The sequence below is a fragment of the Musa acuminata genome, chromosome BXJ2-6 (genome assembly GCF_036884655.1).
Source record: "Musa acuminata AAA Group cultivar baxijiao chromosome BXJ2-6, Cavendish_Baxijiao_AAA, whole genome shotgun sequence".
NCBI lineage: Eukaryota > Viridiplantae > Streptophyta > Magnoliopsida > Zingiberales > Musaceae > Musa > Musa acuminata.
In genome coordinates this window covers 45,482,878-45,510,432 of record NC_088343.1, presented here as the reverse complement: position 1 = coordinate 45,510,432, position 27,555 = coordinate 45,482,878, and the positions used below count along the sequence as shown (strand labels likewise).

The 27,555-nt window shown below is 39.5% G+C and overlaps 3 protein-coding genes and 1 long non-coding RNA gene across 5 annotated transcripts; 3 read left to right on the top strand and 1 right to left on the bottom strand.

The window, feature by feature from the left end:
• Positions 1-280: 280 nt before the first annotated feature.
• Positions 281-2,573, top strand: LOC135613759 (protein G1-like4). The gene is made up of 2 exons (XM_065110798.1): positions 281-714; positions 962-2,573. The coding sequence occupies exon 2, from the start codon at positions 999-1,001 to the stop codon at positions 1,569-1,571; it is 573 nt and encodes a 190-aa protein (XP_064966870.1). The 5' UTR covers positions 281-714; positions 962-998; the 3' UTR covers positions 1,572-2,573.
• A 4,214-nt stretch (positions 2,574-6,787) lies between these two features.
• LOC135615985 (U-box domain-containing protein 3-like) lies at positions 6,788-11,998 on the top strand. Of its 2 annotated transcripts, none has more exons than XM_065115141.1 (5): positions 6,788-6,987; positions 7,669-7,943; positions 9,340-9,447; positions 9,580-11,430; positions 11,625-11,998. In XM_065115141.1, the coding sequence occupies exons 2-5, from the start codon at positions 7,671-7,673 to the stop codon at positions 11,688-11,690; spliced, it is 2,298 nt and encodes a 765-aa protein (XP_064971213.1). In that variant the 5' UTR covers positions 6,788-6,987; positions 7,669-7,670; the 3' UTR covers positions 11,691-11,998. The 2 variants fall into 2 exon arrangements, with proteins under 2 accessions (XP_064971213.1, XP_064971214.1); XM_065115142.1 differs by having other exon boundaries at positions 7,612-7,943.
• A 2,038-nt stretch (positions 11,999-14,036) lies between these two features.
• Positions 14,037-18,827, bottom strand: LOC135615984 (uncharacterized). The gene is made up of 3 exons (XR_010488209.1): positions 18,450-18,827; positions 18,258-18,344; positions 14,037-14,397 (listed from the first exon to the last, which is right to left on the bottom strand). It is a non-coding gene; the product is annotated as an uncharacterized LOC135615984 (long non-coding RNA).
• Positions 18,828-23,255: 4,428 nt separating this feature from the next.
• Positions 23,256-26,710, top strand: LOC103989946 (E3 ubiquitin-protein ligase WAV3). The gene is made up of 2 exons (XM_009408915.3): positions 23,256-23,700; positions 24,534-26,710. The coding sequence occupies exons 1-2, from the start codon at positions 23,464-23,466 to the stop codon at positions 26,415-26,417; spliced, it is 2,121 nt and encodes a 706-aa protein (XP_009407190.2). The 5' UTR covers positions 23,256-23,463; the 3' UTR covers positions 26,418-26,710.
• Positions 26,711-27,555: the final 845 nt, after the last annotated feature.

The following is a 27,555-nucleotide window of genomic DNA, read 5'->3' as shown; positions in this document are numbered from 1 at the left end:
CATGAAACTTATAATTTATATAATAAAATACTAATAAATTCGAGTATCGCAAATATTTGGTTATATTTAATGAGTTCAGCTATTGCATGAGGATAATACAAGAATGTTGACAGCAAAGAACGGCCCAGACAAGCTTAGGGTTCCTTAATCGTAGGAAGTACTCGTGAAAGAGTAGAGTTTTGATTAATGCTACTAATTGTCATCTCGAAAAGGACGCTCCATTCATTGAACCCAATAGCTATTTCACTGTCCTTCACACACACACGCACACACACTGCCCCCTGTCACCATCATCTTCCACCCCACTGCTGCCAACCCCTCCCTTTCACTCTCATATCCCACCCTTTCGGGCCAGTCATAGTATCTTCTACCTTCTGAACTCCCTCTGAGACCATAAGCATGAGATCTACCGCTCTCAGAGCCTCCCGTGTTCTCTAGCAGCATCCGCTAGCGGAGAGACAAGTGACCCGATCAAGTAACAAAAGCCTCTCCTTCTCCAAAGATCTCGTCTTCGGCCCCCATCAACTATACTTCTCCGGCCTTTCCCTTAAACGAGTACTTTCCGTCTCCCCCGTCTATCTATCTGTCGCTGCTGTGGTTTCTAGAAGATCTCACCTTCCTGACTTCCGCATCATCCTTTTGCCAAAGGAGATCCAACTGCTTGCTGCAGGAGCGACAGTGTTCATGCCCACTTCCACCTGAATTATATCTCCGGTTTGCTCTCTCTCTCTCTCTCTCTCTCTCTCTCTCTCTCGCTCGCTCTCTCTCTCTCACACTGTGGTGTGTGTGTGTGTGTGTGTGTGAGAAGTATAAGCGTGTCAGGTCCAGAGTCAGTCGGCATATATTTCTAGATCAAATCATTATCATCATCATTCCAAAATCATTTTGTAGCAAGTGCAGAAACTATATATATATGTGCTGTATCTGATCTATAATACTTGACGGGTACTTCATCTAATAGATCAGACCAAGGAAGAGGACACCAAGTTTCATGCATCATGGAAATTATCCCGAGCCCTGCCAGTCCTTCCTCCGATGGTTTTACCGTCAGCCCAAACTCCGCTGCCCCGTCATCCTCCTCACCCACCCCATCGCCAAGCAGATACGAGGCGCAGAAGCGGCGCGACTGGAACACCTTCTCTCAGTACCTAAAGAATCACCAGCCACCGTTATCACTGTCGCGGTGCAGCGCCGCACATGTCCTCGAGTTCCTTCGGTACCTGGACCAGTTCGGTAAGACGAAGATCCACACCCCAGCGTGCCCCTTCTTTGGCCACCCCAACCCACCTGCCCCTTGCCCTTGTCCGCTCCGTCAGGCCTGGGGCTCCCTTGACGCCCTCATTGGCCGCCTCCGTGCGGCTTTTGAGGAGAACGGTGGCAAGCGCGAAGCCAACCCCTTCGGTGCACGGGCTGTCAGACTGTATCTCCGCGAGATCCGCGAGCTGCAGGCCAAGGCTCGGGGTATCAGCTACAGGAAGCATCGCAAGAAACCACAAAAGACTACTTCCCCGACACCGTCACACCCTCACAACCCACACAGCCCACCACCCGGCACCAGTTCAGCTGCCTAATTCAGAAAGAAGCACGGGCGCAGCATTCGCCATATCATCCAGCCATCGTCTTTTATGATCTATTCCTCAATTCTCATATGATGTGCATGTCAGTAAGTACAGGGTTTCAACTCGTAGCTTAATTGGTTGAATAGGAGGTACGTTCCCTTCATCTGTTGTTGCTGAAACTTAAGCTTTCGTGGAGTTGCTGACAGGGAGAAGCAGCTTAGATATTGCACTATCATGATCAAGCGAAGTTGCAGGCCAGGAGGGCTAGTAGTTAACTATGGTTCTGGACCGTAGTTGGTAGTCGTGTTAGCATACTGTTACCGGTGGTAAGTAATGGTAGAGCACTGTGTCTTGAACTGATAATTCATCGTGTACTTTTTTTCTTTGCTTCCAAAGATGAAGATTGTTCATGGTGTACTTGAGATCTCAACTATGGGAGGTTCAGGATTCGGCCACCATATTTGAATTCCCTCTCCTTCCTTTTGTCTCTCTTTATGGTAGCAAAGGTGCGGGAGACGGTGAAGAACGCAGTGTTGAGGTGTTGAATCGTCCGCATGAAAGCGATAGAGGTAATGCGATCAACGGTTCTTTTCGGGTGAAATCATTCCATCGACCTTTTCTTCGGTTTCGACTTTACTTGCATTGCAAGTGCTTCCGAGAGGAGTCGTGAGGCGTTTTCTTTGTTTGACTTCTTTTACTTCATATGGAGGATGAAAGGACTTGACTCTTTGAAGGAAAGTCTGCTCAACCTTGTCTTATCGGGGCTGTTTGGCCTCGCCATGTTTGCGAGAAAGGAAGTAATCGCCATAGGATTCGCCCACTTTCAGAATTTCTATTGCTTTGCTATGATGTATATGAGCAGTTAGTGGTGAGAACTGTATGTATGATTTCCCATCACATATATGAAGCCACATATGGTTGGGGACTTGCTCATATATGTCAAGGAAACATCCAAAAGACATTCTATTCATATCCCAGAAAACATATCCATTGGAAACTACAACGCTGCCATATTTAAATTCATATTGTGCACCGCCTTCGCATCTTCCTATCTAGCAAAACAAAAACTGGGGAATCTTGCTACTTTGTTGTTGCAAATTGATGGTCTTTTATCCTCCTATACGCTTCAAGGTTTTCGATTTCCTATTAGTTATCTGTGACCTCCTCCTGTGTGTTCTGATCACGTGCACTGCCATGTTTATGTCTTGTTACGACTTCGTCGTGCAGATCAAGAGAAGCAAAAAATAGCTTTTTTGTGTCTTGATATACCTTTCTGGATTGATCCGAAGGTAAGATTCAGATTCACACTGCATCATCAGAACATATGCTTTGTGATATACTTGCTTGCGTTATATGGTTGCTGCACATCATCATGCTTTAGGTGGAATTAGTTGGCCGCTAATGTTTATACTCATCAGCCACACATGCTACGACACAATTACTCCGCACAGTCCTCGCAAAAGCTCATCAGGTTCCTTTCTTTTTTTTGTGAACGAGTGAGTGACAGATTGAATTCCTTGGTTTCATGTAAGATGAGTAGAGATGATGACAATCTAGGACGAGCTACCTAGTAAGGTTTTATGTGGATATCAAGTGGTCAAGCAATCCTTGAGCTTCGAACGCAATGAAATTGTAGGCGCAGAAACACTGCAGAAGATGATGATCAAGATAGAAGCTAAAAGGAACTTCTTTTCTGCATGAGCTGAATGAAATGTGAAATTTAGCATTTGTAGATCAAAAGAAATTGCTATGGCAGAGTGTTCTAAAATCACATCATATTCACTAAGATATCTGGGAAAGACAGGTAGCAATCCTGAGATCCATCTAAAAGCCAAACTAGACTCCGGTGCACTCAAATTTTCTTATTGTTGCTGTTGTGCATTTGAGGATAGCTTTGTGTTGATGGTTTTACTTCTCACTTTCGACTGGATTCTGCTACCCAGACTTTTGGCTGTCAGTTCTTTGGTGATAATGCATTATCGATGGTTTAATCATGTGTGATAATGCATCAATTTGCATTGAGTCGACATGTTTGTTTGTTGTTTGTTCGAAGCTATGAAGCTCACTTGCCAAGCATTAATCTCTCATTTTCGTCTATCGATAATGTTCAATATGTTTTTTATTTCCCTTAGAACACATCGAGTTATCACTGCATTATACAAAGGAAAATTTCCTCATTAAATAGCTTTCTCTTGCAAACATGATGTTATCTACTTGGACTTTCTTTGGTTCTTCAAGAATATATCATTCGCCAAAACATTCCTCCAATTGGGTGCTTCATATATATGTTTAAGTGCAAAGAAGAATTAAACCTCATCCTTGATATGAACCAATTACATGAAGTGGCTCGAGCTCACCATAAGGAGTTCTCTTGAGGGCATTTGGTTACTTGCTATACCATATGGCTTGCTTATAATACATAAGCATGCATGCAACTAATGCATTGCATGCTGCAAGTACATCTGTGAAGTGCAAGTCAAGACTAGATCTACAGCTCCTCTTAGCTTCTTCCTACGTTGATTTGGCTAATGGTATACAAGAATTGTTTACCCAATAATAAACTTGGGGGCTGTTGTTCCAAACAACACAGGGAACTTGAGAAGCGAGAGAGAGAGAGAGAGAGGTGGAATTCCTGGTGGTTCAAGTAGCTCGCTTGATTCATGCATACGCGACAGGCAGAAGCGTAGGCGAGACATCCACATGCATGTACGTACTAATTGGTATCATGACACCGTCGAATGAAAAGATACATGCGGTTAATTTCATTTGATGCAGCTGCACTGATGCATAGCGTAAATCTATCCATCACACCCCATCTCCTCTTGCGAGAACTGCATACATACAGCAGTAAAGATCGATGGATCACGCGGTAGATGGGAGCTGCACAGCTTACTAAAGCTGTGCACGAGACTCATGATAGATCGACAGGAACTAAAAGAAATCAGAAACAGGAGGGAGTTCGGGAGTGCCTTTTTGACCGGGAAGAGGAATTCTGTAGATGGGAAGAATGTCCCGTCCTCCTTTTCCAGGGTTTCTGCCCCCCCCACCCCCCCCCCCCCCCGTTCCTTCACTTATTTGATCTTTATACTGTTCTTTGGGGGGCCTGCATGCAGGCTTCCGGTCCTTTGAACCGGCGGGGAACAAGCAGAAAACATCACTTTCTCCACTGTCCTTTGTCTCATTTTTGCTCCTCAAACTTACTCTTGTTTCCGGAAGAGCAATATCCAAGCGTTTTCCAACATCTCTATCGAATTTGATAATAAGATTTTTAGAATTCGATACCATTTTGTGGGGAAGAATGAGATGCGTTCCAAATATACCGGAAAAAAATCTTGATATCAACAATCAAAGGAATGAATTTATCGAAAATTGATAAGACAATTTTATGTGGTTTGGTGTTTCTTATTTGCTTAACAGAGAAAATTAAAATTTTCATCATGTAACATCAATTACAAATATCAGTGAGTTAAATTTATTTTATACACTCTCTTATATAAATATTAATAAATTTCAGTTCAATAAGAACTATTATTTTTATTTTAAATTTTTAATCATAATCAACAGTCTAATTCATAAGTAGCTTTTGAATCAGCATTATATAATGTTGGATGTATCTCTCTTATTTGAATCGAGGATATAATAATTTTCTTTGGATCTATCAAAAGACAACTTACATTAATATGGGTGATTTTTCATTCAAGAGGTCATCATCCTATCTTAATTGAAAAAGAAAAATCTTTTTCTATAAACAATCTTTTTTTCTTATTTTAAATTTATATTTTAAAAATACTTATCAATCAAAATAATTATCGAAAAATAGAATAAAAAATATTCTCTTTATCGATCTTTGCTACTGAAATGAGACTGACTAATAAGGGACGACCATCTCGTTCCATCCTAGGGTTTAAAGGTTACTTTAAATTTATAGCTTAAGCTTCGACGGCTCTGTCTGTGTTCATCTCGACCACAAGATTAACAGAACTCATCAGACATTAGCAAACAGATGTTACGTTAGATTTAATCCCATTCCTTATCGATGAACATGGCACAGTGTTAGAAGCTTTAGGACCTGCGTTCACTCGCAAGAATACGAAGCTGCGCAGTACATTTCCGTCTCAGAGGTCGTGTGTGACGTAAGAAAGAATCCGCCGCCATGGTGTCATACTCTGTATTCTTCACTGGCAGAAGGTAATCCTCAATGGCGTCGTTTAGTTGGGGAGACGAACGTTTCTGGCTTGCTGCAAGGTACGACATCAAACGCTGTGCTGTCTTCACGTCGCGGTCAACGTCATGCTCCAATCTCCATCGCTTTGACCGTGGAAATAGACCGACACCCACAAGGAAGGAGAGACGGAAGCGGACTTGTGCTTGCATTTCAACCCACAGAGATCCATCATCTATATGCTGAACGCCAACATTGCTCAACACAAATACGCATTAAATCATAGAAATAGTTAGTTACTCTAATAGTTTCCAAAAAAAAAAAAAATCCAATTTGTTGGATGATGAATTGGTTTGGTTTGATTTTTTTTTAATGATTTAATAAATCAGTTCAAGGGCTCTCCTATCATATATTGTATAAGGGTGCTTGTGCACAAAGATTAAAGAAGGATGATTTATTAAGAAAATGTTCTAAGTATTCATATGTGTTCGAATAATGGATCTTATTTTTAAAATTCCTTTATTATCAATGATAAAATTTTTAATTATTTTAAGTTTTCTGTCAAAATAACCTCACTAGACCGAATTGATTAAACCGATTCGATGTTAAATCGAACCGTGCTCATATTGTTTTTTCATGAAAATTATAAAGGCCTTGATATAATTCTTTTTTATTTTATCTTAAATTTAGATCTAAAAATTTTAAATATCTCTTAATATTAGATATTTATAATATTTTATTATGATAATATAATAATAAAAAATAACGCAGTTACAATGTTTCTACTTCATTAATTAAAAACACTATATATTTGAAAATATTATAAATTGATAAACTATAATTCTATTTAAAAATATTATATTACTAAATTTTGATAGAGTTTTTCAAGGTATTTTGATTATTATTATTATTATTTTTACAAAGAGAAGAAATTCTCTTTGAGAATTATAAATAAATGAAATCACCCATTAAACAATAAGAAAAGATAGATTTTGACTATTTGATACGAGGTCAAATGACCCGATAAGACCGCTGGATTGCAGTCAAATGAACACTACAGTAGTTATGAGATCAAAAGGGCACACTATCTTCCCTTCTCTCTCTCTCTCTGTTTGTGGCATTTTGGTCTGTCGACAGGGGTTTATGGAAGGAGAGGGCCGCGTCGACGCAGGGGCATCTCACGAAATCAATCGCGTCGAAGTCGATTGATCTGAGGACCTGGATTTGTGTGTCGCAGTTCATAGTCCTCGACCCACACGAGGGGAGGTATGGTTGCTTTGCGATTCATACTTCTTGGTTGGGGATAATTTGGAGGGAAGCCGTCTTTCTTGACCTGAAATTTGGGTTTTCCTCTTTTCCCTTCTTGTTGTTGAATGTGCTTGTCAAGATTCTTCTTTCTGTTGTTTCAATTCGAGCCCAACGTGACCTTAGACCAAAGTCGGTGGCTGCTCCTTTCTGGTGGAACTGTGGGGAAAGATTGCTGTTGGTAGTTCTTGTCAACCTATTCTGTTTCAACTCTTCATCTCGACTTGGTTCTGCAAAAGATTCAACTTTTAGGAGAAAGAGAGAACAGAAAATGAAAACAGGAAAATTGAGATAGATATACGATGCATGAGCTTAGACACCGCCATGGTAAAACTTAGCGTACCTTTATCTCCTCGGAGAGGTATTCATGTAGCATAGCATTTAGGCTTGTAAATTCTGTTCAATCTTTCGGTGAGGCTTTTAACACTACCTAATCAGACATAAAATTTATGTCTTAATTCTTCATTACAAAAGGAAGAATCAGTGCCTATGTTGTGCTCATAGTTTTCATCCAAGTTCTATGCAGTTCTTCCTTTTGACGCTCCCGTGACTCTTTGCTGTTGAGCTTTTTTTGTCTTTTTCCAGTTCTGTTTGTGAGTTGAGCTGTATTCATTATATGTTGTGTTTCCACTAAAACAATAGTAATGGATGGAGACGTCACTGGCGGACTCATCAACAGCATTTCTCGATTTATTCATCTGGTGGCTTGCCAGACAACAAAAAGTGCCTCTTTAAAGGACTTCAGAAAAATAGTTGGTATATTGAAGCTTTTGAGGCCTGTTGTAGATCAAGTATTTGATCCCGAATTGCCTTTTGATGAACATCTCATGAAAGAACTTGAGGAGCTAGATGCAGCTGTGAATGAAGCTAGAGAGCTAGTGGAGAAGGGACCCCAAAGAATGAGCAAGATATACACTGTAAGTGCCTTTTGTGTTCTATGTTTTTTTTTCTTTTTTTCTTCTAGTGTTGTTTGTTCGGTTTGTCTTTATCCATTTCCATCTCACCATTTTTCATCAATAATGATGCTGGTTATCCTTTTTGATCTGTTTGGTTGCTCAAATGCAATCTGCGTCTTATTTCGTGTTTTTACTTAATTGATCTGTTGACTAATTTCAATAGTTCTTTAGGTTATATTTTCAGAACTCTCTCCACAAAGATGCAATCTGTTGAGTGCATGAAACGTGTGGGCATGCTTATGACCTTGCTGGAGTTTAATTCACTCACTGATGGTGCCTTGTTAGTTGAATGCAATAGTAATGTTATAATGTGAGTTAGAATTATGAATTTTAGCTCCTCCAAGACCCCAACTCCTTATCGACTTGAGTTTGATTCTCTGTATGATACCTGCCATATCATCTTAACCATTAGAACGTGAGAAGTTTCTTAGATGAGGTCATGTCTGTCTTGAAACCTGGTCATGTTTACTACTAATCCATCAAACAATACTACTCTTCACAAACCACATGCAGACAACTGCAAAGTTCAAATAATGATGATTAAAGCATAAAACACCCTGACATAAACCTGTTGATGCATAGTTTTTCATGGTTCAAACTTTTCATCAATTGCAATAACAAATGGCAATGCCGTGTCACCTATAATCATTTGTCTGATGTGTGCAGAATGAATGACTGTAAGTCTTAAGTGTTATGTTGAGTCAACCTAAGGAGAACCTATGTTGTATATGCATAAGTGGTGTCCTGGTCACTTCCTCATGGAAACTAATACGTATTATATCTTATGGAATGTACAGATGACTGTTTTCAACCTAAGGAGAAGCTATGTTGTATATGCATAAGTGGTGTCCTGGTCACTTCATGAAAACTAATACGTATATATCTTATGGAATGTAGAGATGACTGTTTAGAAAAGTGAGAAATCATATTGCACGAAGAAAATTTATATGATTTGGTTTGTAAGCCGACATCGATGGCCGGACACTGAGATGATGCACACATCTGAAAGATGTGTTGTGCAAGAGTCTGTCACATGTCTAATTATATAAAACCCAGAATTCCAATAACCCGAGACTATTCAGATTACAAAGAGAATATTAACAGGGTCTGATGCAACAATGGATCAACAAAATTGAATCTGGCCATATCAGCCCATGTTCCTTTTGCTACTGACATAGACCTCTTGATATTTTTGATAATTAGTTTGTTCCAAAATTGTCAGCACAGGTAGGTCAAACATAAGTATTCCTGAATTAATGCTTAGATTTGAATATATATACAACATCTCTGGGATAGTGATGTTGGCTACTGCCCATGTATCATGATCCTCATTCTTTGATATAGTGCTTATGTGCAGGTTTTACAAAGTGAACCCATCTTGTTGAAGGTCCAAAAGTCAGCACTAGAGATATGTCATTTCTCGAGTGCATTGCTACAGTCATCTTCGCTCTCAGCTCACATCCAGGTATTTGGTGTGCGACAGTCCAATCTTTTAGTATGGAGGCATCTTTTTTCAATCGCTAGGTCTTAACTCAAGTGATACCAATCTCTTGTACTCCAGGCAGTAAAAAGCTAATGTCTACAAATTATTTTCTAGAATTGCATTCAGGAGCTTCAATATGCGGAGCAGGACACAGTTTCAGAACTGATTGATCATGCTCTTAAAGATCTAAAGGCAAATATCATACCTAGCATTGAAGATCTCATAAAGATCATGGCTACTCTTTGCTTGACATCAAATCAAGAACTCCTGATGGAAAGTATAGCTCTTGAAAAGGAAAGAATGAAAGCTGAACTCAAATCAAAAGCAGAAGTTGTGGACGATATAAATCAGGTCATCGTGTTAGTCACACATATCTGCTATTGTATCGAGAAACTCGAACAATTTGGTGTTCTCAATGGGCATCCCGTTCCCTCGCATTTCCGCTGCCCTCTCTCTTTGCAACTTATGTTGGATCCAGTAATTGTGGCCTCAGGGCAAACATATGAAAGATCTTTTATACAGAAATGGCTGGACAGTGGCCTCAGAATTTGTCCGAGGACCCGTCAAACTCTTGCTTACATAAGTCTTATCCCCAATTACACGGTTAAGGTGCTTATTACAGATTGGTGCGAGGAAAAGAAAATAAAGCTAGATGTTTCTGCTCAGTCTGGCAATGTCACAAATCCTTTTCTATCTTCTGCAGCTTTTGAAGACCACATGCATGGTGCTGACCTTAAGCATTCAATGGGCAGACATTCAACCCACAAATCCTCTCTTGAAGGCCATGATCAGACTCAACATCACAAAACTAAGGTATCACCTAAACATGATCAGAAAGATTGTTCCTATTCTACTGATCACCAAATGATGCCAAGTATGGTCAATATGGAAGCTGATGCTTTGGTTGGAAAAAGTGGTTGCCATAGTCACAATGAATCAATGTCAAGTGTCATTTCAAGCATCGGGATCATGAGTAAGTTTGAAGACAACACTTGTTTGGTAGGAAACACTACATATCCAGCTTGTTCTCCCTTCAATAAAGAGCTCAGTTCTTCTCCATGGTGTGGCCAGAACCAGCTTTTTGGCTCTGAAAATGGGCATGAAAAGAATGTCACAGGGAAATTCTTGCTTCACAGCTCAAATTTAGATGACCTTACCACTTCTCATCATGTCCAAAAATTAACTGATGGTCTAAAGAGTGAATCTCCTGAATTGCAAACAGCTGCTGCATCAGAGTTGAGACTTCTTGCAAAGCACAATATGGAAAACCGTGTCTTAATTGGGAAGTTTGGGGCTATTCCTCCATTAGTCTCCTTGTTGCATTCTATGGTAAAGAAAGTTCAAGAAAATGCAGTGACTGCTCTATTGAACTTGTCCATCAATGATGATAATAAAATTCTTATAGCAGAAGCAGGAGCTATTGGAGCACTTATGCACGTTCTAGATTCAGGTACTACAGAGGCCAAAGAGAATTCAGCAGCAGCTTTATTTACCCTTTCTGCCTTGGAAGAATATAAAGCAAAAATTGGTCGATCTGGTGCAGCCAAGGCATTAGTTCATCTTTTGGGATCTGGCAACCTTAGAGGAAGAAAGGACGCTGCTGCTGCTTTGTTTAACCTCTCAATCTTCCATGAAAACAAGGTGAGGATAGTTCAAGCGGGTGCAGTTAAATACCTCGTCGAGCTGATGGATCCAAGCTCAGGAATGGTTGACAAATCCGTGGCTCTTTTGGCTAATCTATCGACAATTCTTGAAGGACGCCTGGCGATTGTTCAAGAACGTGGTATACCACCTCTAGTAGAGATCGTCGAGACAGGGTCTGCGAGGGGAAGGGAAAATGCAGCATCGACTTTGTCGCAACTGTGTCTGAATAGTCAGAAAATTTGCAGTCTAGTACTGCAAGAAGGTGTCGTGCCACCTCTCATTGCGCTTGCTCAATTTGGAACACCCAGGGCGAAGGAAAAGGTACGAAATCTGAACTGCTTATTGTTGTCTTCTGTCTTTGGTTGAGTATTTTTCTTTGAAAGAAAAGATGTATGTCAAAATCATTACATTTTTTGGATGAGATCTTTGACCTCATTCTTTCATGATTTTTCAAATTTGTCATTGCAAAATGGATCTTTGACCTCATTTCTTGGATGGCATATCCTGTTTTACAGGCACAACAGATCCTAAGTCACTTGCGCAGTCAACGCGAGGGGATCGGACGAAAAGCAAAATCTTGATACCTTTTTCTCAGTGTCATGTTCTTGGAATCTATCTTCACGAACTAGGATAAATTGGGCATTCATGTGAAATCTCCACTGTTATGGGATGGATGGATTATCCGTGTTTATTGTTGAAGCTAGCAAGCAGCGTTCTCCTTCAAACGAGATGATGATGTTGGAGGCAGTCCAAGAAGATGTGGAAGGTGCAATGCTCTTACTGTTTTCTTTTTGTTGTGTGGATTGTAAATAAAAATAGTATGAATGTTGATGCACATACTCTCGGGTGTAATATCAACTCCAGCTTGTATTTTTGGACTTTTCACATATCTCCTTCTTCGAGTAGTGCAAATATATCTCACATGTATATATATATATATATATATATATATATATATATATATATTTATATATATATATATGTATGTATATATATATATATATATGTATATATATATGTATATGTATATGTATGTATATGTGTATATGTATATGTGTATATGTGTATGTATGTATGTATGTATGTATATATATATGTATATGTACATGTATATAGATACATACATATATAGATACATACATACATACACATACACATATATATATATATATATATATATATATATATATATATATATATATATATATATATATATAATGTGTGTGTATATATATGCATACATATATATGTGTGTGTACATAATATATACATAATTGTTCATTATTCTAATTATAAACGTATGCTATTTAAATAATTTTTGAAAAATAAAAAGGAGTAACTATATAATTGTGATGTTTATTATTTTAACTGAGAAATCTTAAATGTACCAAAAAATATGAAAACTATGTGGAGCATACTATAAAGAAGCATATGAACAATATCTAGATATAACCTAACGAGAGAAAAAGAAAAACAGAACAAAGGAACCACCTCTATAGAGACCTAGGATTATTATTATTATTATTATTATTATTATTATTATTATTATTATTAAGGTGTAGTAGAAAATTTTTTTAAAAAATAAGCTAAAATGTTAGTAAACAAGTTAATATTCTTCATTAAGAAACTGAAGAAATGAACAACTATCAATCCAGTCATGGTTAAACTTTGGATGCAGAATATATCGTTCATCGATCTCTCTTTTGCATGGCGTCAATTTTTCAACGTCTGATCTCACAATTGACATATACCAAAACTAACATGGTGCTATTTTTGCATCTCAAAATTGTGAACAAAGAAAATAAAAATATTTTCGTTGATATTATCTTCAGAAACCAAAGATTCATTACATCGAAACGACACAAGAAGCAAGCGAATAATAATAAGATTACAAATTAAAATAAATACTAAAGGTGCCCACCGGAAGGGATTGAAAATGGCTAGAATTCAATCTACAAAACCTACTTTTTGTATGTCACGGTCGGGGTTCCCATAATTGGCCGGATCTGCCATTCCATCTGAGAGGACAGTCGGGTAGAATTAGGAAGCGGAGCATCAGAAGCAGCATTCCTCGGCAACAACCACGTCTCCATCGATGAGAAGATGATGATTTGCCTCCCAGCCCACGCCAGCGCCGACGCCTTCACCTAACATCAATCAAACCCCTATCGTTCCTCCTCCGATTCTTCCTCGAGAAGGCCCAGCAGCGACGACGTTAGGCAAAGCCCTTATATGTGAATATGATCAAGTCATGCACGATCCAACCTGCTCGTTAATTAACTCTTCCGTCATGGTGTGAAAATTGTATGTGTAATCCGTCGACCCCATTTCGCATTAACTTGTTCGATTGATCATAGTGATGACAGCAACGACAGCAACGAATGACCACGACGGTTCGCATCCCAATTGCCAACCTTGGGATGAAATAATTGGGCCAACTACTGGATCTATCAGACAGAATAATTGTGCCAACTACTTCAGTCCGACCACACTCATTAAGCAATGACCAGGAGTAGTAATTAAACCGATCAGCCAGCATGAAAGCAAAATGCTTTATTTCCATATGCAATCGAAAGGGAAGCATTTATATCAGAGTACGTCCGAAATTTAGAAACCTTAACACAACTAAAAGCAAGGTAATATAACCAGAAAGAAGGCCATATAACTGAAATCAGCTGTAGAAAACACATTTCGGCACCCGAAATTGATTGATGTTGCATTCAAATTATGAGCAAAAAGAAAAAAAGAAATCTAATGTTTATTTTGCTCCGATGACAATGGAGAAGCTGATTTCTGTAGTTGGTCGTCGTCTCCAAGTGGTGGAATCCCCACTTACATTCAACCTCTGCTTCATCGAAAAACAACTTGGAAAAATAAACAGCATCCACATCTCTCGTGCAATTTGAATATATCTGAACAAAGAGATGTACAACTAATGATAAATGGTCATAGTTTTTGGATTCTAATCTGGTCCAGTTTCTTGATCCAAAGAAACTGAAGCTTAGTTACTTGGTACAATAAATGAAGCACTATTTCTCACTTAAATGATTCCAAACAGGAACAAAGAAAACAGCAATTTATTGTAGAAACAAATGGCATCAAACTAAACCTCCCAATGGAATTTACTATACAGATGTCTAAGACTTAAACAACTGCCGTCATCCAGGATGAACGACGAGAACATCACATAAATTAAATCCGTCATCCTCTTTCCCCATTAGTTGCCATTAGGAAGGTATTTTTCCTTCAGCTACAGAGTGGTAAGCATTGAGCTTCGGCTTAAGAAAACTGAAAAAGAGAATAACACATCAGAAAGCATTTTGTTCCAGTGTTAAGAAACACGACTAACAAGAATGACGAGAACGAAGCAACTTGGAAATGCAAGTAGATGTCCAAAAGAAAGAAGAAACAATAGCATCCAAAATAAACATAATTTCACCCACAACAGGTCACGAGATTGCAAAGATGCAATTGCAAACCGCCATTTGGTTATCATAAAAGAGACACAAGCCGATGGGACATGATGGAGGATCCAAGATACAATTTATAATGATAGTGCAGAGTACAGAAAAGCCCGAAATAATTTCCTTAGTGAATCAAATCAAATGTTCTCCTGTTTTCGTTTGCTATTTCTTTTAGAACACATCTAAGAATGTTTTCATTTTCTACAACAGAATTCATGTTTCCTCAGTCAATACTTGTAGCATCCTAATAGTTGAAACTATGTATGCACGCAACCATCAAAACAATTCCTTCTGTAACAAGCTAGTTTAGTGGTCATAATTGGTACATCTCTATAAAATCAATCAGAAATACAATACAAAGTTGGTGAAGATTTCCTTGTATCATACAGTATCGTCTTGTATAATTTTTAAGACTCCTTTCAAGAATAGAAATATGCTTCCTTGTAACGAGATTAAATAATTAACAAAATTAGACCCGCAATAAGGCCCTACTATTTGGCAGCCTTTCTTTCAGGCATCTTCACTCCTGTGCTGACTTGATAAAAGTTTGCTGCCATTTAACAATTGATAGCAAGAACCTGCTTAAAGAGGATTACTGCCCCAAAGTAATAAACCACAGAATGAGATCAGATCATGACGATGACGATTATGCAGATGACAAAGATGAGCATGTCATAGCTTTAATGTCGAGTTAAGTGGACTGAAGATGTAGATCAGATCTCTCATGTATGTAATAACTTCACTGATCATGTGAAGTGACATCAGATGAACTCAAGCGATCAGCCCGATAAGGTTTGTTAACTTGCGCCTATCATCCTTCACATCTCCACCAAGATAAGTTCAAGTTCAGGGTATTCATGCTCTCCACTTTGTAGCAACCTTACTGGATACTTCAATTTTAGGTTGCTTGCAGTGTCTTGACATTTAACAACTTGAACTTAGGGCGTTAAAGACTATTCATAATCAACTGATCTTAACAAAACATGATGTTATTCGGCATCATGCATGAACATGAAACCGTTGTAAAAATTTCTTAAAGCCACACATAGCTTCCACAGACGATTAAGTGATATTGAAGATCAATTCTTCCATTGAAAACCCAAAGAATAAACAAATAAAAAAAAATTACAATCACATGCATATGTCCACATGTCATTTTTATGAATTTTTATATGACAGGTTGTAAGAGACACCTGGAGATCTGACAGAATGACACTCATGCTTCAAGACCAAGAAATATATATCCTTTTGTGAATATATTGTTTGTTGATATATCTGAAGCAGCACATCCAAGCATCTACTAGAGCTCATGCGAAATAATTTCTTTTCAGAAAAACAGACACAGAACCACTACTTTTATAATGTTAGCTTAATAGTTAAACATTATCTGAAACCGAAAGATAGGAAGGACATTGCATGACATGACTTCCATGCATGATCATTATAGTATTAAAAAATTAATGAATTTTTTAAATTTTCTTTGAAAATCAACCATGAACTCTTTCACCTTCTTTTTCTGACATATTTGCAGCTTGTTGATAAAACATCCTTTATCAACCCAAAAATAACAAATTTAGTTACCCATTATATATCTTTGGTGAAATTTAGTAGCTTTATGCACCCATCATTTTACAGTGCATCCTAAAATGGGCAAATTCAAGTTGATTGCTATTATGTAGTTTCAGTTACAGCATTTCTTTCAGCAGCAAAACACTAGCCCTTAGATTTATCCTCCTGTGGACCTAGTTCGCTTTGTTACATAATGATTGAGCAATCGGTATTTTAAAGAACAAGCAGAATACAACTCTCTTCCGCTGTTATTAATTATGAATGACTGTTGAGCCCAGAGTCTCTCCTGTCTATCTGTACTGATCAAACATGCAACACTTTTTCCAATTGGTCATAATAAGTTGTAACAGAATCAATGTCAAAATGATTTAATGGTATGACACAGAGACAAATCTTTTTGGTTTACATTCTTTTTGTTGTCTTACCCAAGCCCAGACAAAAGAGAAGGCAAAAAATGCTGTCTACTGATATTTCACCCATATTACATGATACATACTGGTCCAAGCAAAGATCAGTTGCATGTAGATCGCCTAATTTCAGGTGAGATAACTTTAAACCCTGGAATTAGTTAAAACTCCAAGATTTTCCTTCGCTCTGGCCAAACTAGGATCAGTAATAACCATATCAGCAAATATCGGGTTGACCAATTTTGGATCCTATCGGGATGCCCGGCTATGAACAGTCTCACCAAGCACCAATTATGAACCTCAGCACTTGATACTGCTCAGTATATCATTTATTTTTATTTTTTTTATATTATTTTATCTAGCGAGATCAGGTGGCATGGGCCAGTATACAGTATCTCAGTATCATACTGGATTAATAGGTAATTGAAACCTTGGAATTAACCAAAATCTATTGGACAACCACCAAAATTACCATTCTAGCATATCAGTCAACAGTTGTTGACAGCTAGACTTATCCAAGTGTCCTTTTTTTAAGTGAAAAAGAGTTACTTTCATGGTCTCCCCTCTTGCCTCCTCATTTTATACCTTTTTGCCCAATCAGTACTTGCAATACACCTGATCATATTGACATAAAGTACTGATCGATAAATGAACCATGCTAAAACTCGAAAAGGAAACGTGCGAGGAGGATTGCGTTAGATATCTCAAAAAGCCTACAAAAAGCTGAGTCCGATTAAATGTGAACTTAAATAGACTGACACCAAACATTTGAACATGACTGCTTTGGTGATATTTGTTAAATGGCATTAGTAAAAGTATGATTGTTGGCAAGACACTTCTACTCCTTCAAACCACAATTCAGTTTGTTCTTCATGAAGTTTTTATATATTGTATGATTGTTGTACACGATTCAGAGATCCAAAATCAGATATCCAATCTCATTGGTGTCATTCAATTTTAAAGATATCACCTAAAAGCAAATCATGTCCTCCTTTGAGAAAAACTCAAAATGACAAAAGTACCACTAATATTTCTTTTATTAGATGCATATTTGATCATTTAGCAAGACAGAAATCTTATCCCATGTAGATAGCGGCCTGAGAAAGTGATAGTCTTAGAATAAAGATGCAAATAATACTACCCCTCATGTATTACAAAATAAACTAATTATGAAAAAGAAAATACATAGTATGAACTTGACATGGTAAGCTCAGTTTCTTAAGCAGCATGAGACTTGGCGGTCCCAAATTTTGTGATGCAAAATTCAAGCAATCTAGCTCTTTGTAACTCCTCTATAGTCGATTAAATTTTCGGAAGCACTCAAGAATAATAACGCCCTAAGAAGTCTACATATAAAAGAGACCAGAATCTTGACAATGCTTTCCAGTACTGGTACCAAGTCAAGAAATTATGTAGAAAAAGTTCCAGGTACTGTATGCATTAGCAGGCTTCGTAGCAAAAGAAATTGCAACTTGGAGATTTGTTTCTCACCAAAGAAGCGGCATGTTTAAACCTTTTTTTTTCTTTTCGATATACCCTTCTAGAACTAGAGGTCTTTTTTATTTCTTTTTTTTTTTCTGGCATGGCGAATGTATATCTCAATGATACAATCACGGAAACATCTTTGGCATTTTTTTATAACCAATTCAATTAAGGAACAAATTTCCATGGATCATGTTTACAGCGGAGGGGGGGACCATCGAGGTACCTGTCGTAGAACTCGGTGGCGGATTTGGTTCCATTGTAGAAGATGAACCAGAGCAAGACAAGAATCAAGATATCTAAACCCCGAGAGCTAAAGCAACCCATCAACAATCAACAAAGAAATCACGATCGATAAAGTAATATATGGAAAGGAATCGGTGGATGAGGCCGCAGCGAATAAATCGGGAAAGGATACTGAAAAGGTAGCGCTCCCACCAATCGAGCATGTAGAGACCCATGGTGACGTTGTAGAGGTGGATTTTCCGGCTGATCCAATTCATCCTTCCTCTTGGCTTTCCCCTCCGCCCACACCCCAACGCCGCAGCCGCGTCCTCTTGTTCTCGCCGCTCTCAGCCCCTCGTCCCTAATCCGCCGTTGCCGATCTCGATCGGATCCGTCGCCGTATGGTGGATTGGAGAATAGCAAACGAGGAAGGGGCAGCAAGTTGGTGGTGGTGGTGGTGGTGGTTAGGTCAGAAGCAGATCGAAATGATGATGACGACGACGACCGCGGACGCCTCCTGCACAGAAGCAGAGCGTGTGATGTGAGATCCAACCCGTGAGTTACCCGCAGGATGTGGTTAACGTCTCGGCCGAGTTAATTACAGTTTACGATTATTATTATTATTATTATTATTATTATTATTATTATTGTTATTGTTATTATTATTATCATTATTATTATTATTATCTCGGCCGAGTTAATTGCAGTTTACGATTATTATTATTATTATTATTATATTATTATTATTAAAATTGTAGGGTAATTATCATAAAGAAGCCCTCTTTTTATTATTATTATTATTTTCCGAGAGACGCCCACCTTTTTGGTTTTTCTAAAAATTGTCCCCAAAATTTATATGATACCAAAACTACCCCTGCATCAACCTCAAAGGTACTGTTCCGTCCAATACCTTATGGATCGATCCAAAACGCCCCATAAATTGGTTGCCTCCCCCCTTTAGTTCGATTTAACGTGTACATCCCTTCGTCTTCTCTCCCTTGTCTTCTGAAACATGCGATTTAGGTTTTTTGTAGCCCTTCGCTCTCAAAGTTAGCTGGTTTTACATGATTTCTCGAGCCTATCTTCCCCTGTTGCCGATTTCCACATCAACCGTCCCCTCAAAGCCTAACCTCTCGTCGCCTCTTCTCGTGCCATAAACCTAATTGTTTCCTCGCCTCTCTTACCATAGGGGGTGTGTGTCGTCGACTCTTTATTACCATTTTGCTCTCGTATTATTTTTTCTCTTCTCACTCTTGTATCTTGTTTTTTCTCTTCTCGTGTCCTAAACTTTAAATCTCAAACTCTCTTAGGTTGTTTTCTCTTTTATCGTGCCTTAAACTATAAATTTTGGTTAGTTGTTTCATCTCCTCTCGTATCGTAAACTCTAAACTTGTGTTTCCTCTCCTTTCATGTTGTAGCTCTCATCGATTTTTTTTTACCCTCATTTTGTTCAAAAAAACTAGAACATTTACATTCGATAATTATCTAAAGATAGATATTTTTCTGATCCTGTGAGGGTTTAGTTTTCCTCTATCATAAGTTGTAGAATACTTGTCGGTCTTCTCTTGTGAGGGTTTAGTTTAGGGTACGAGTGGAGAGAAAACAATAGATTGGAGTTTATGGTTTAGGGTATGAGAAAAGAGGAAATAAGATACGAGAGTTCAGGATTTAGGCAGCAAGAGGAGAGAAAATAGGATGGGAGCTAAACAGTGACAAAGAGTCGATGACACATGCCTCTTTAGAGAAATAGAGAGAAGAAAGGAAATAGCCAAGTTTAAGGTGTGAGTTTAGAGCTTATGGATGATTAGTATGAAAACAATTGATGAGAGAAAACAAGTTCTCAAAATTGCATGAAAACAATAAAAGGGTGTACTATTGAAAATGAACGAACACAAAAATATTAATCATGCGCTTCAAAATATTATAAGGGAAGAGAGAGAAATGAAATGTCGATCAAACTAATGGGAGCGAACTAGTCTATAGGATGAAATAGTACCCTGAGACTAATCCAATGATAATTTTGGATCATTGAAATTAGGGGGTATCATTCGAAAAAAGTTAAAATATAGGATGCCTTTAGGAAAATAAAAATAAAATAGAGATTTTTTAGAGAAATTACCTAAAAATATAAAATAAATAATTTTTATATTTTATAAAATATAAAAATATAACACAAAATAAAAACTATTAAAGGGATGGTTGGCTTAAACTTTCATTCATTGACAGTCAAACCCCACTTAAAAAATATATATTTTTTAATTAAATTCCTAATCACGATGAGAAAAAAATTGTATACCAATCGCTGACACACGTCCATCCGACAGATCGGGCAACGTACGAAATACTCATCCCTTGCTTTGTCATCCCTATATTCTCTACATTATTATTATGCTTGTTAAGTACAGGATCAAAGACGTCATGATATCATCCTATGCTCATGATTTTATGGTAACAACAACACCTTCTTATTTGTGTAATCTTTACTTATTGCGAGCCCACTTTATCGATGATGTTGATTTAGACTCGAGGACGATGTGGGCCATCTATTTATGCTGCGTTCTTCAATGTCTTTTCAATCGCTCGTGGTGATTCTTCAATCACTCCTCCAATGCTTCTCTCTCTCATAAGAAGCTCATTTTGGCCATAAAGAAGAGGATGATGGCCTTCTTTTCCTTCTTCTTCAATCACTCCTCCAATGTTTTATCTCTCATGAGAAGCTCATGTTCGTCGTAAAGAAGAGGAAGGCCTTCTGGTGCACCCAATTCAATGGTTGGACGTAGTTTGCATGACTCATACGTAAATTAAACTTAATATTATGAGGGATAGATGCATTGCAATTGACATCTAGAGAGAGAGAGATAGAGATAAATAAACAAACCAATATGTTTAATTATGGTTCAAAGTTAAATGACAAAACAGATTCGACTTCGCTTTTAAACTGAAAACTTGAACCGAAATGAACATGGATGGGTCGACTCTATGCACCAACTTGCCAGCAGAGGCTTCAATTTTGTTATATTACTCTCTTGTTTCATTTGCTTCACCATGTTGGACAGAATACAGAAGAATAGATTGATGTGACATGCGTATAAGATGTTGTCAATCCAACAATAAGTCATATTTTATCTAACATTTTGTCAATGTAACTATGTCTATTGTTCATAATTCGATACGATTATAAACGCTATTTATCCAAATATGTCAGTCAAGAAACCATAATATCAACATAAGTTGACACCCTAGCGTTATGTGGTTAACACCTTGAGTAGCATGCGATTGACACTCCAACATCATATGTTTAATAGTTTAGAGTCACGTCGATTAATTTCTCGACATCCATGATCGAAACAATGTCACCACTTTTGCGTGTATTTCGAATTCAACATAATATGATTCCAAGAGGAATAAAAGAGGCATATAATCATCCTCAATGTTTATATGCATATTGAAGCATAATAATCTTGAAATCATATTATAAAAATCTTGTTAATTTTTTTAGGTTTAACATCTTCCATAACAAAAGAGAATTTGATACTTTCCGAACCCTAACAAGAGATAAATACAAAATAAAATTTTGGTTAATTCCGAGCAGACATCGCAAGCGGATAATCAAAATATGGGTTACCGCCTTTCTATTTTTAATATTTTTAAATTTAACTAATGTAATAAAAAAAGACACGTAGGTTCGACAAACGACATGTCAAACAAATAAAGTGTCACATCATAAGCTGAATAATAAAATTTCCTTTCATCAACCTCATAAACATATTTAATTCTACATTATCTGTTCCACCATGTGACGATGCATACAAAACGAACGACTCACTTCTTGGCTCGTTGCCGGAAAACTGGGTTCATGTTCTCGAGCATTCGTCCGTCGGCGAAGACTTCTCCTATATGTCGACGTCACCCACTCACACTTTATTTTATTTTTATTCTTCTTAATTCCTCCTCTTTCAACCTATTTTACTAGTTTGCCCTTCTCCCATTCCCCTCAAATCTCATTATATTTCCGGCCACGAACACTACGAGTCTTCGACACCGCGAGTTTTTTCCACGTCTTTACCCACCGTCATGTTGCTTTCGAGCATCGATGCATCTGCATATCGACTTGGTCATATTGGGTTAGGAGTGCATGATGCCAATCATTTAATCGTCTTCCCCTTATCTGCATGTCACGCGAGAGAGACCCCTCGATCCGATCCACAGACACAGGGGATCTTTCTCTCTCTCTCTCTCTCTCTCTCTCTCTTTTCAAACATGATTAATTCGCAGGGCCCCACTGCTTTGCCGAAGCATCCATCGACTCCATCCTTGTTGCGGGACCCGCCCCGAGTCACAGTAGCCAATTCAATGAGGCAAACAAATTAGTTGGCAGCGCAAGTGGCAGTGGTGGTGGTGGTACGCAGTAGGCACGCACCCATCGAAGCGTAGGGATCGATGACTCGTGCGTCGCCCCTTCTTTGGTTGTTTCTTTCCTGCTCTCGCCATCGCGTGCGCGTAGAATTTTGAAGCATACTTGTCTCGGTGCCGATCCAGTTGGGCAGCCCCCATTGGTCCGCGAAGTGGGCTCCATGTCGATCGACGCGATGGTTAATGGCCCAGTCTTATACCCTCTACTTGACTGACCCAGGATGGCTCGACAGGGACATCATGCGAAGAGTAAAATTGGCCCTGTGGCCCACCATGGTCCTCTCACACCACGAAGAGTTACCCACGAAACAAATCCGAGGGCAACAAAAAAATAAATACATCAGTCACAATAATTAAATACCAAGATTTATAAATAGATTTATATTGTTTTAAAAAGACATCAGTTTATAGATTCTATAAACAGTCTTTATGTATAATATTTCAGAAATTATAAGAAATATAAAAGATAACATCTTAGAGAAAAAAAAGGGGGGATTTTTCCGAAAATTCGTCCAGATAATTATAGCATTTTCAATTTAACGAATGAATAATCGCGTCGCTGCTGTCATCTGCTTCCCCTAAAAATCTCTCTGTCATAACCACCGCCAGCTTGTGTGTGTGTGTGCTTGCTATGGCGGCAGGCGCATAAGATCTCTTTTTCTTCTTCTTCCAGCGGAACCCTCGGCTCCGTAGCCCCCCCGATCCCGGAGCTCGATCTCTCTGTTGATCCACTTTTCCCCGCCTCTTCTCTTGCCGGCCTCGAAAAAAATATTGAAGGAAAGAAGAATAAAAAGATGGTGGGAAGCGGGTGGAGGAAAGCCAAGCTCGCCCTGGGGGGTTTAAACCTCTGCCTCTACTCCTCCGAGGCCGTCGATGGCAGCGGTGACGCCAGCCCCCCTGACAGGCGGGACGACGACGCTTCGCTGGAGACGGAGTTCTCGGATCTCGGAGCCCCGGCGCTCAACGCTCCTAGCCTGTCGTCCTCCAGCCTCTGGGCGCGGGCGTCCAGATCCGGCAGCGGATCCTCCAAAGTAAGATTCCATTGTACTTATCACCTTCGAATCGGTCGGTCAACCGATCGACGGACGCATTATGTTAGGCCTCGAATTCCTCTTTGATTTACATGGGACTTGCGATTTTTGGGGTCTGGCGAGTGCCTGAGGTTTGCTCTGCCCGCAAATGAAGCTCTACATAATTCCCTTGTGGTATTCAACTCTGGATCTGTTTAGGAGCCATCTGCTCATCCATTCGGTTGCTGTAGCTTATTTCCCCCTTTTCCCCCCTATTATATACAAACCGAAGAGCGGTCACGATTCATTGGCCAAAAATTTTTCCCTTGGCTTCAGTTCATCCTTTTAGATCCATGCCCTGGTTTTCTCTGTAGCAAGCATCACAGATTAAAGACCAACGTAAAAGGGGAAGAACATAAATATCGTATGATCTAATTAGTGATAATCTTCTGCTTGTCCAGCCCCTCTTCTTTCTTCCGACCTTTAATATCGCATTCAACATTGGCGATTTTGCAGTTGTTTCCCTAAGTCATTTGTTAATCCAGTACGCTTGCTTTAATGGTACCATATTGGGAATTAGGCTAAAGCAATTTGATGTTTTCTTCTATATGAAATTGCTAACTCATTTGTTATTCCAGTATGCTTTCTTTAATGGTACATATTGAATTTGATGTTTTCTTCTCTATGAAATTGCTTTTGTTGTGTTTCCCCTATTTGTCCATTTGTTTCCTTTTTCTTGTTCTTATTCTTATGCAATTTCTACACTTAAGATAAGTTTCTTCTTTTTGTCCTCTGTAGCAACATAATGTTTACATGCTTCATGAAAGCTAATAACCTTACTTGTATATCCATAGAGGACATGTGCTATTTGTCTGGCGACCATGAAACCAGGGCAAGGTCATGCCCTCTTCACTGCAGAATGCTCCCATAGCTTCCATTTCCGCTGCATTGCCTCAAATGTGAAGTTCGGCAACCATGTTTGTCCAGTTTGTAGAGCTAAATGGAAGGAAGTTCCCTTCCAAGGTCCTTCCTTTGCTGAGTCCTCTCATGTTAGATCCAGAATTAACCCAGTGATTTGGCCCCATCACGGGGGTCACATGAACATTCGGCGCCAGAACTCTGTGCCCCTGTTGCGTAGCTCAGAGCGTAGCGTCTTCGATGATGATGAGTCGCTGGGCTCCCCATCCGAGGTTTCCGGAGTTCCCCCGCATGGATGTGCCAAGATGGTGGAGATAAGCACATACCCGGAGTATCCAGCCATTTCGCAGTCAGCTTCTACGGAGAACTTTACCGTTCTGATTCATCTCAAGGCACCTCTTGTTCCCAGAACACAGAATCCCGGCAAAGATGTCCATGGAGATGCCCAAGTTCCCAGAAGCTATCGAGCTCCAGTTGACCTGGTCACGGTGCTTGATGTCAGTGGTAGCATGTCGGGCACGAAGCTTGCACTTCTGAAGCAGGCTATGGGGTTTGTGATCCAAAACCTCGGTCCGTCGGACCGTCTTTCAGTGATCACTTTCTCCTCTACAGCACGAAGGCTGTTTCCTCTCCGCCGGATGTCCGAGTCTGGCCGCCAGGAGGCCTTGCAGGCGGTCAATTTGCTGACAACAAGTGGCGGAACAAATATAGCAGAGGGACTCAGGAAGGGTGCCAAAGTGATTGAAGATCGCAAGGAGAAGAATCCCGTCTGCAGCATCATTCTCCTCTCCGATGGGCAGGACACCTACATCTTTACTCCCACCATTCGCAACGGACAAGCGACGGAACCAGACTACAGATCACTTGTGCCGTCCTCCATTCGAGACGGAAGTGCGCATCACGTGCCCGTTCATGTATTTGGCTTTGGCTCCGACCATGACTCCGCATCGATGCATTCCATCTCCGAGACCTCTGGCGGGACATTCTCATTCATCGAGGCTGAGGGTGCAATTCAAGATGCATTTGCACAGTGTATCGGAGGTCTTCTTAGTGTGGTGGTGCAAGAAATGCAGGTGAGGCTGGAATGCTTGCACCCTGATGTGCACCTTCGATGTATAAAATCAGGCAGATATCCCAGTAGGGTTGCAGATGATGGACGCAGTGGGACCGTAGCCGCCGGGGACATGTACGCAGATGAAGAGAGGGACTATCTGGTTTCAGTCAATGTTCCTGCCGCCGACGTCGACACTCCATTGCTCAAGGTTAGCTGTGCCTACGGAGACCCTGTTACGAAGGAGGTAATGCGTCCGGAAGCTGTACAGGTAAAGATCCCTAGGCCAGTGTTGGTGGTGTCACAAACGATGTCGCTCGAGGTGGACCGTCAAAGGAACCGGCTCCAAGCTGCAGAGGCCATGGTGGAAGCAAGGGCAGCTGCCGAACGTGGTGAACTATCGGAGGCTGTTTCTGTGCTGGAGGATTGCCGGAAAAGAATTGTAGAGTCCGAGGCTGGGAAGTCAGGTGACCGGTTGTGCGTGAGCCTGGACGCAGAGCTGAAAGAGATGCAGGAGAGGATGGTGAGCCAGCAAAGATATGAGGCAACTGGTCGGGCATACGTTCTGTCAGGGTTGAGCTCACACTTGTGCCAGAGAGCAACTACACGTGGGGACATGACAGAAAGTGGCAGCTTTGTTCAATCCTATCAGACGCCTTCCATGGTTGACATGCTGCAGAGGTCCCAAACATTTAGTCCTGCGACTCGGCGTTCAAATCCGAAGATGCGACACACAAGGTCATTCCCAGCCGGGCCAAAACCCAGATAGTTGGTTTCCAATTACTTGTGGAAACAGATGGATCTGTCCTGCTATTTGTACTCGGTGTCCTATTTTCTCCTGTTCTTCAGTGACGAGGGAAGATTGGGTGGGATACATTGAAGAAAGAGGAGAGAGGGAGATGATCCGGAGGATTTTAAATTGGTGCTGGAGTTATTGTTTTATTGCAAATGAATAAGTTGGGATGGTTAACAAGAGCAGGAATTGGGCTATATGTGTGTGTGTATATGTAAGAAAAAGATTGTACTAATAATTATCTGGAACAATGTTTCGCTTTGTCCGCAGAGTTGACGTCCTGAGCTCCTCTTCTTCGTAATCCGCTGTGATTCAATGGGATGCAAAACTTGAGTGCTCTCCAGAGGAGCCTGCAATTGATGTTGCCTATTGTTGCTTGCTCTTTCGCCATCTTAATATGATTCCAAATGGAACCACCTTTGTGTTCGTCCTTCCAATTGGTTTCATGATCTTGGCAGGTTTTTGTTCTCTCGTTGGTCTGTTAATTGATTGGGCCAGAATCAGGCTGATGCACGATGGGTTAGATTTGTAAGCATATAAAAAATCTATCTTCGTGCAACTGTTATAAAAAAAATTTCGACTCCAAACATTAAAAATAAATAATAATAGATCGAATATTATATGTGTGTCATTCTAATAGTCAAAATATTATGAGAACTTTCTTATCTTAACATTAATTTTTTCTAAACATATATATTAGCTAACTCATTCAAGTCTTATTTATCTTTTTTTTTTTTTTTTTTATAAAGTGAATCTTGAATGATCTAAACCGAGGAAGAAGAAAATTAAGAATGAACTATGCTAGGAAAGACTCATCTATATTTATATTGGTCGACAACTTTACGAGTACCCTATAGGGCCAATTGGTGTGTGCGTCATCGTGCGAAACTTCTATCACAATGCCTAAAGGTGTTGCATGTTGTCCACTAATGAAACTGCGACCACTTACACCGCCCTCAATGTTGTTGCGATGTAGTCCATCGACCTCTTCGATATAGTGATGGTCACGATCAAAGTGCCGAGTGCCCCCTCAAACATGGGCCACGAGTAATTTTCTTTTTGGGTGTTACCTTTGTGAGTATCATTAATAGCATTAGACTTTATTGTAGATCAT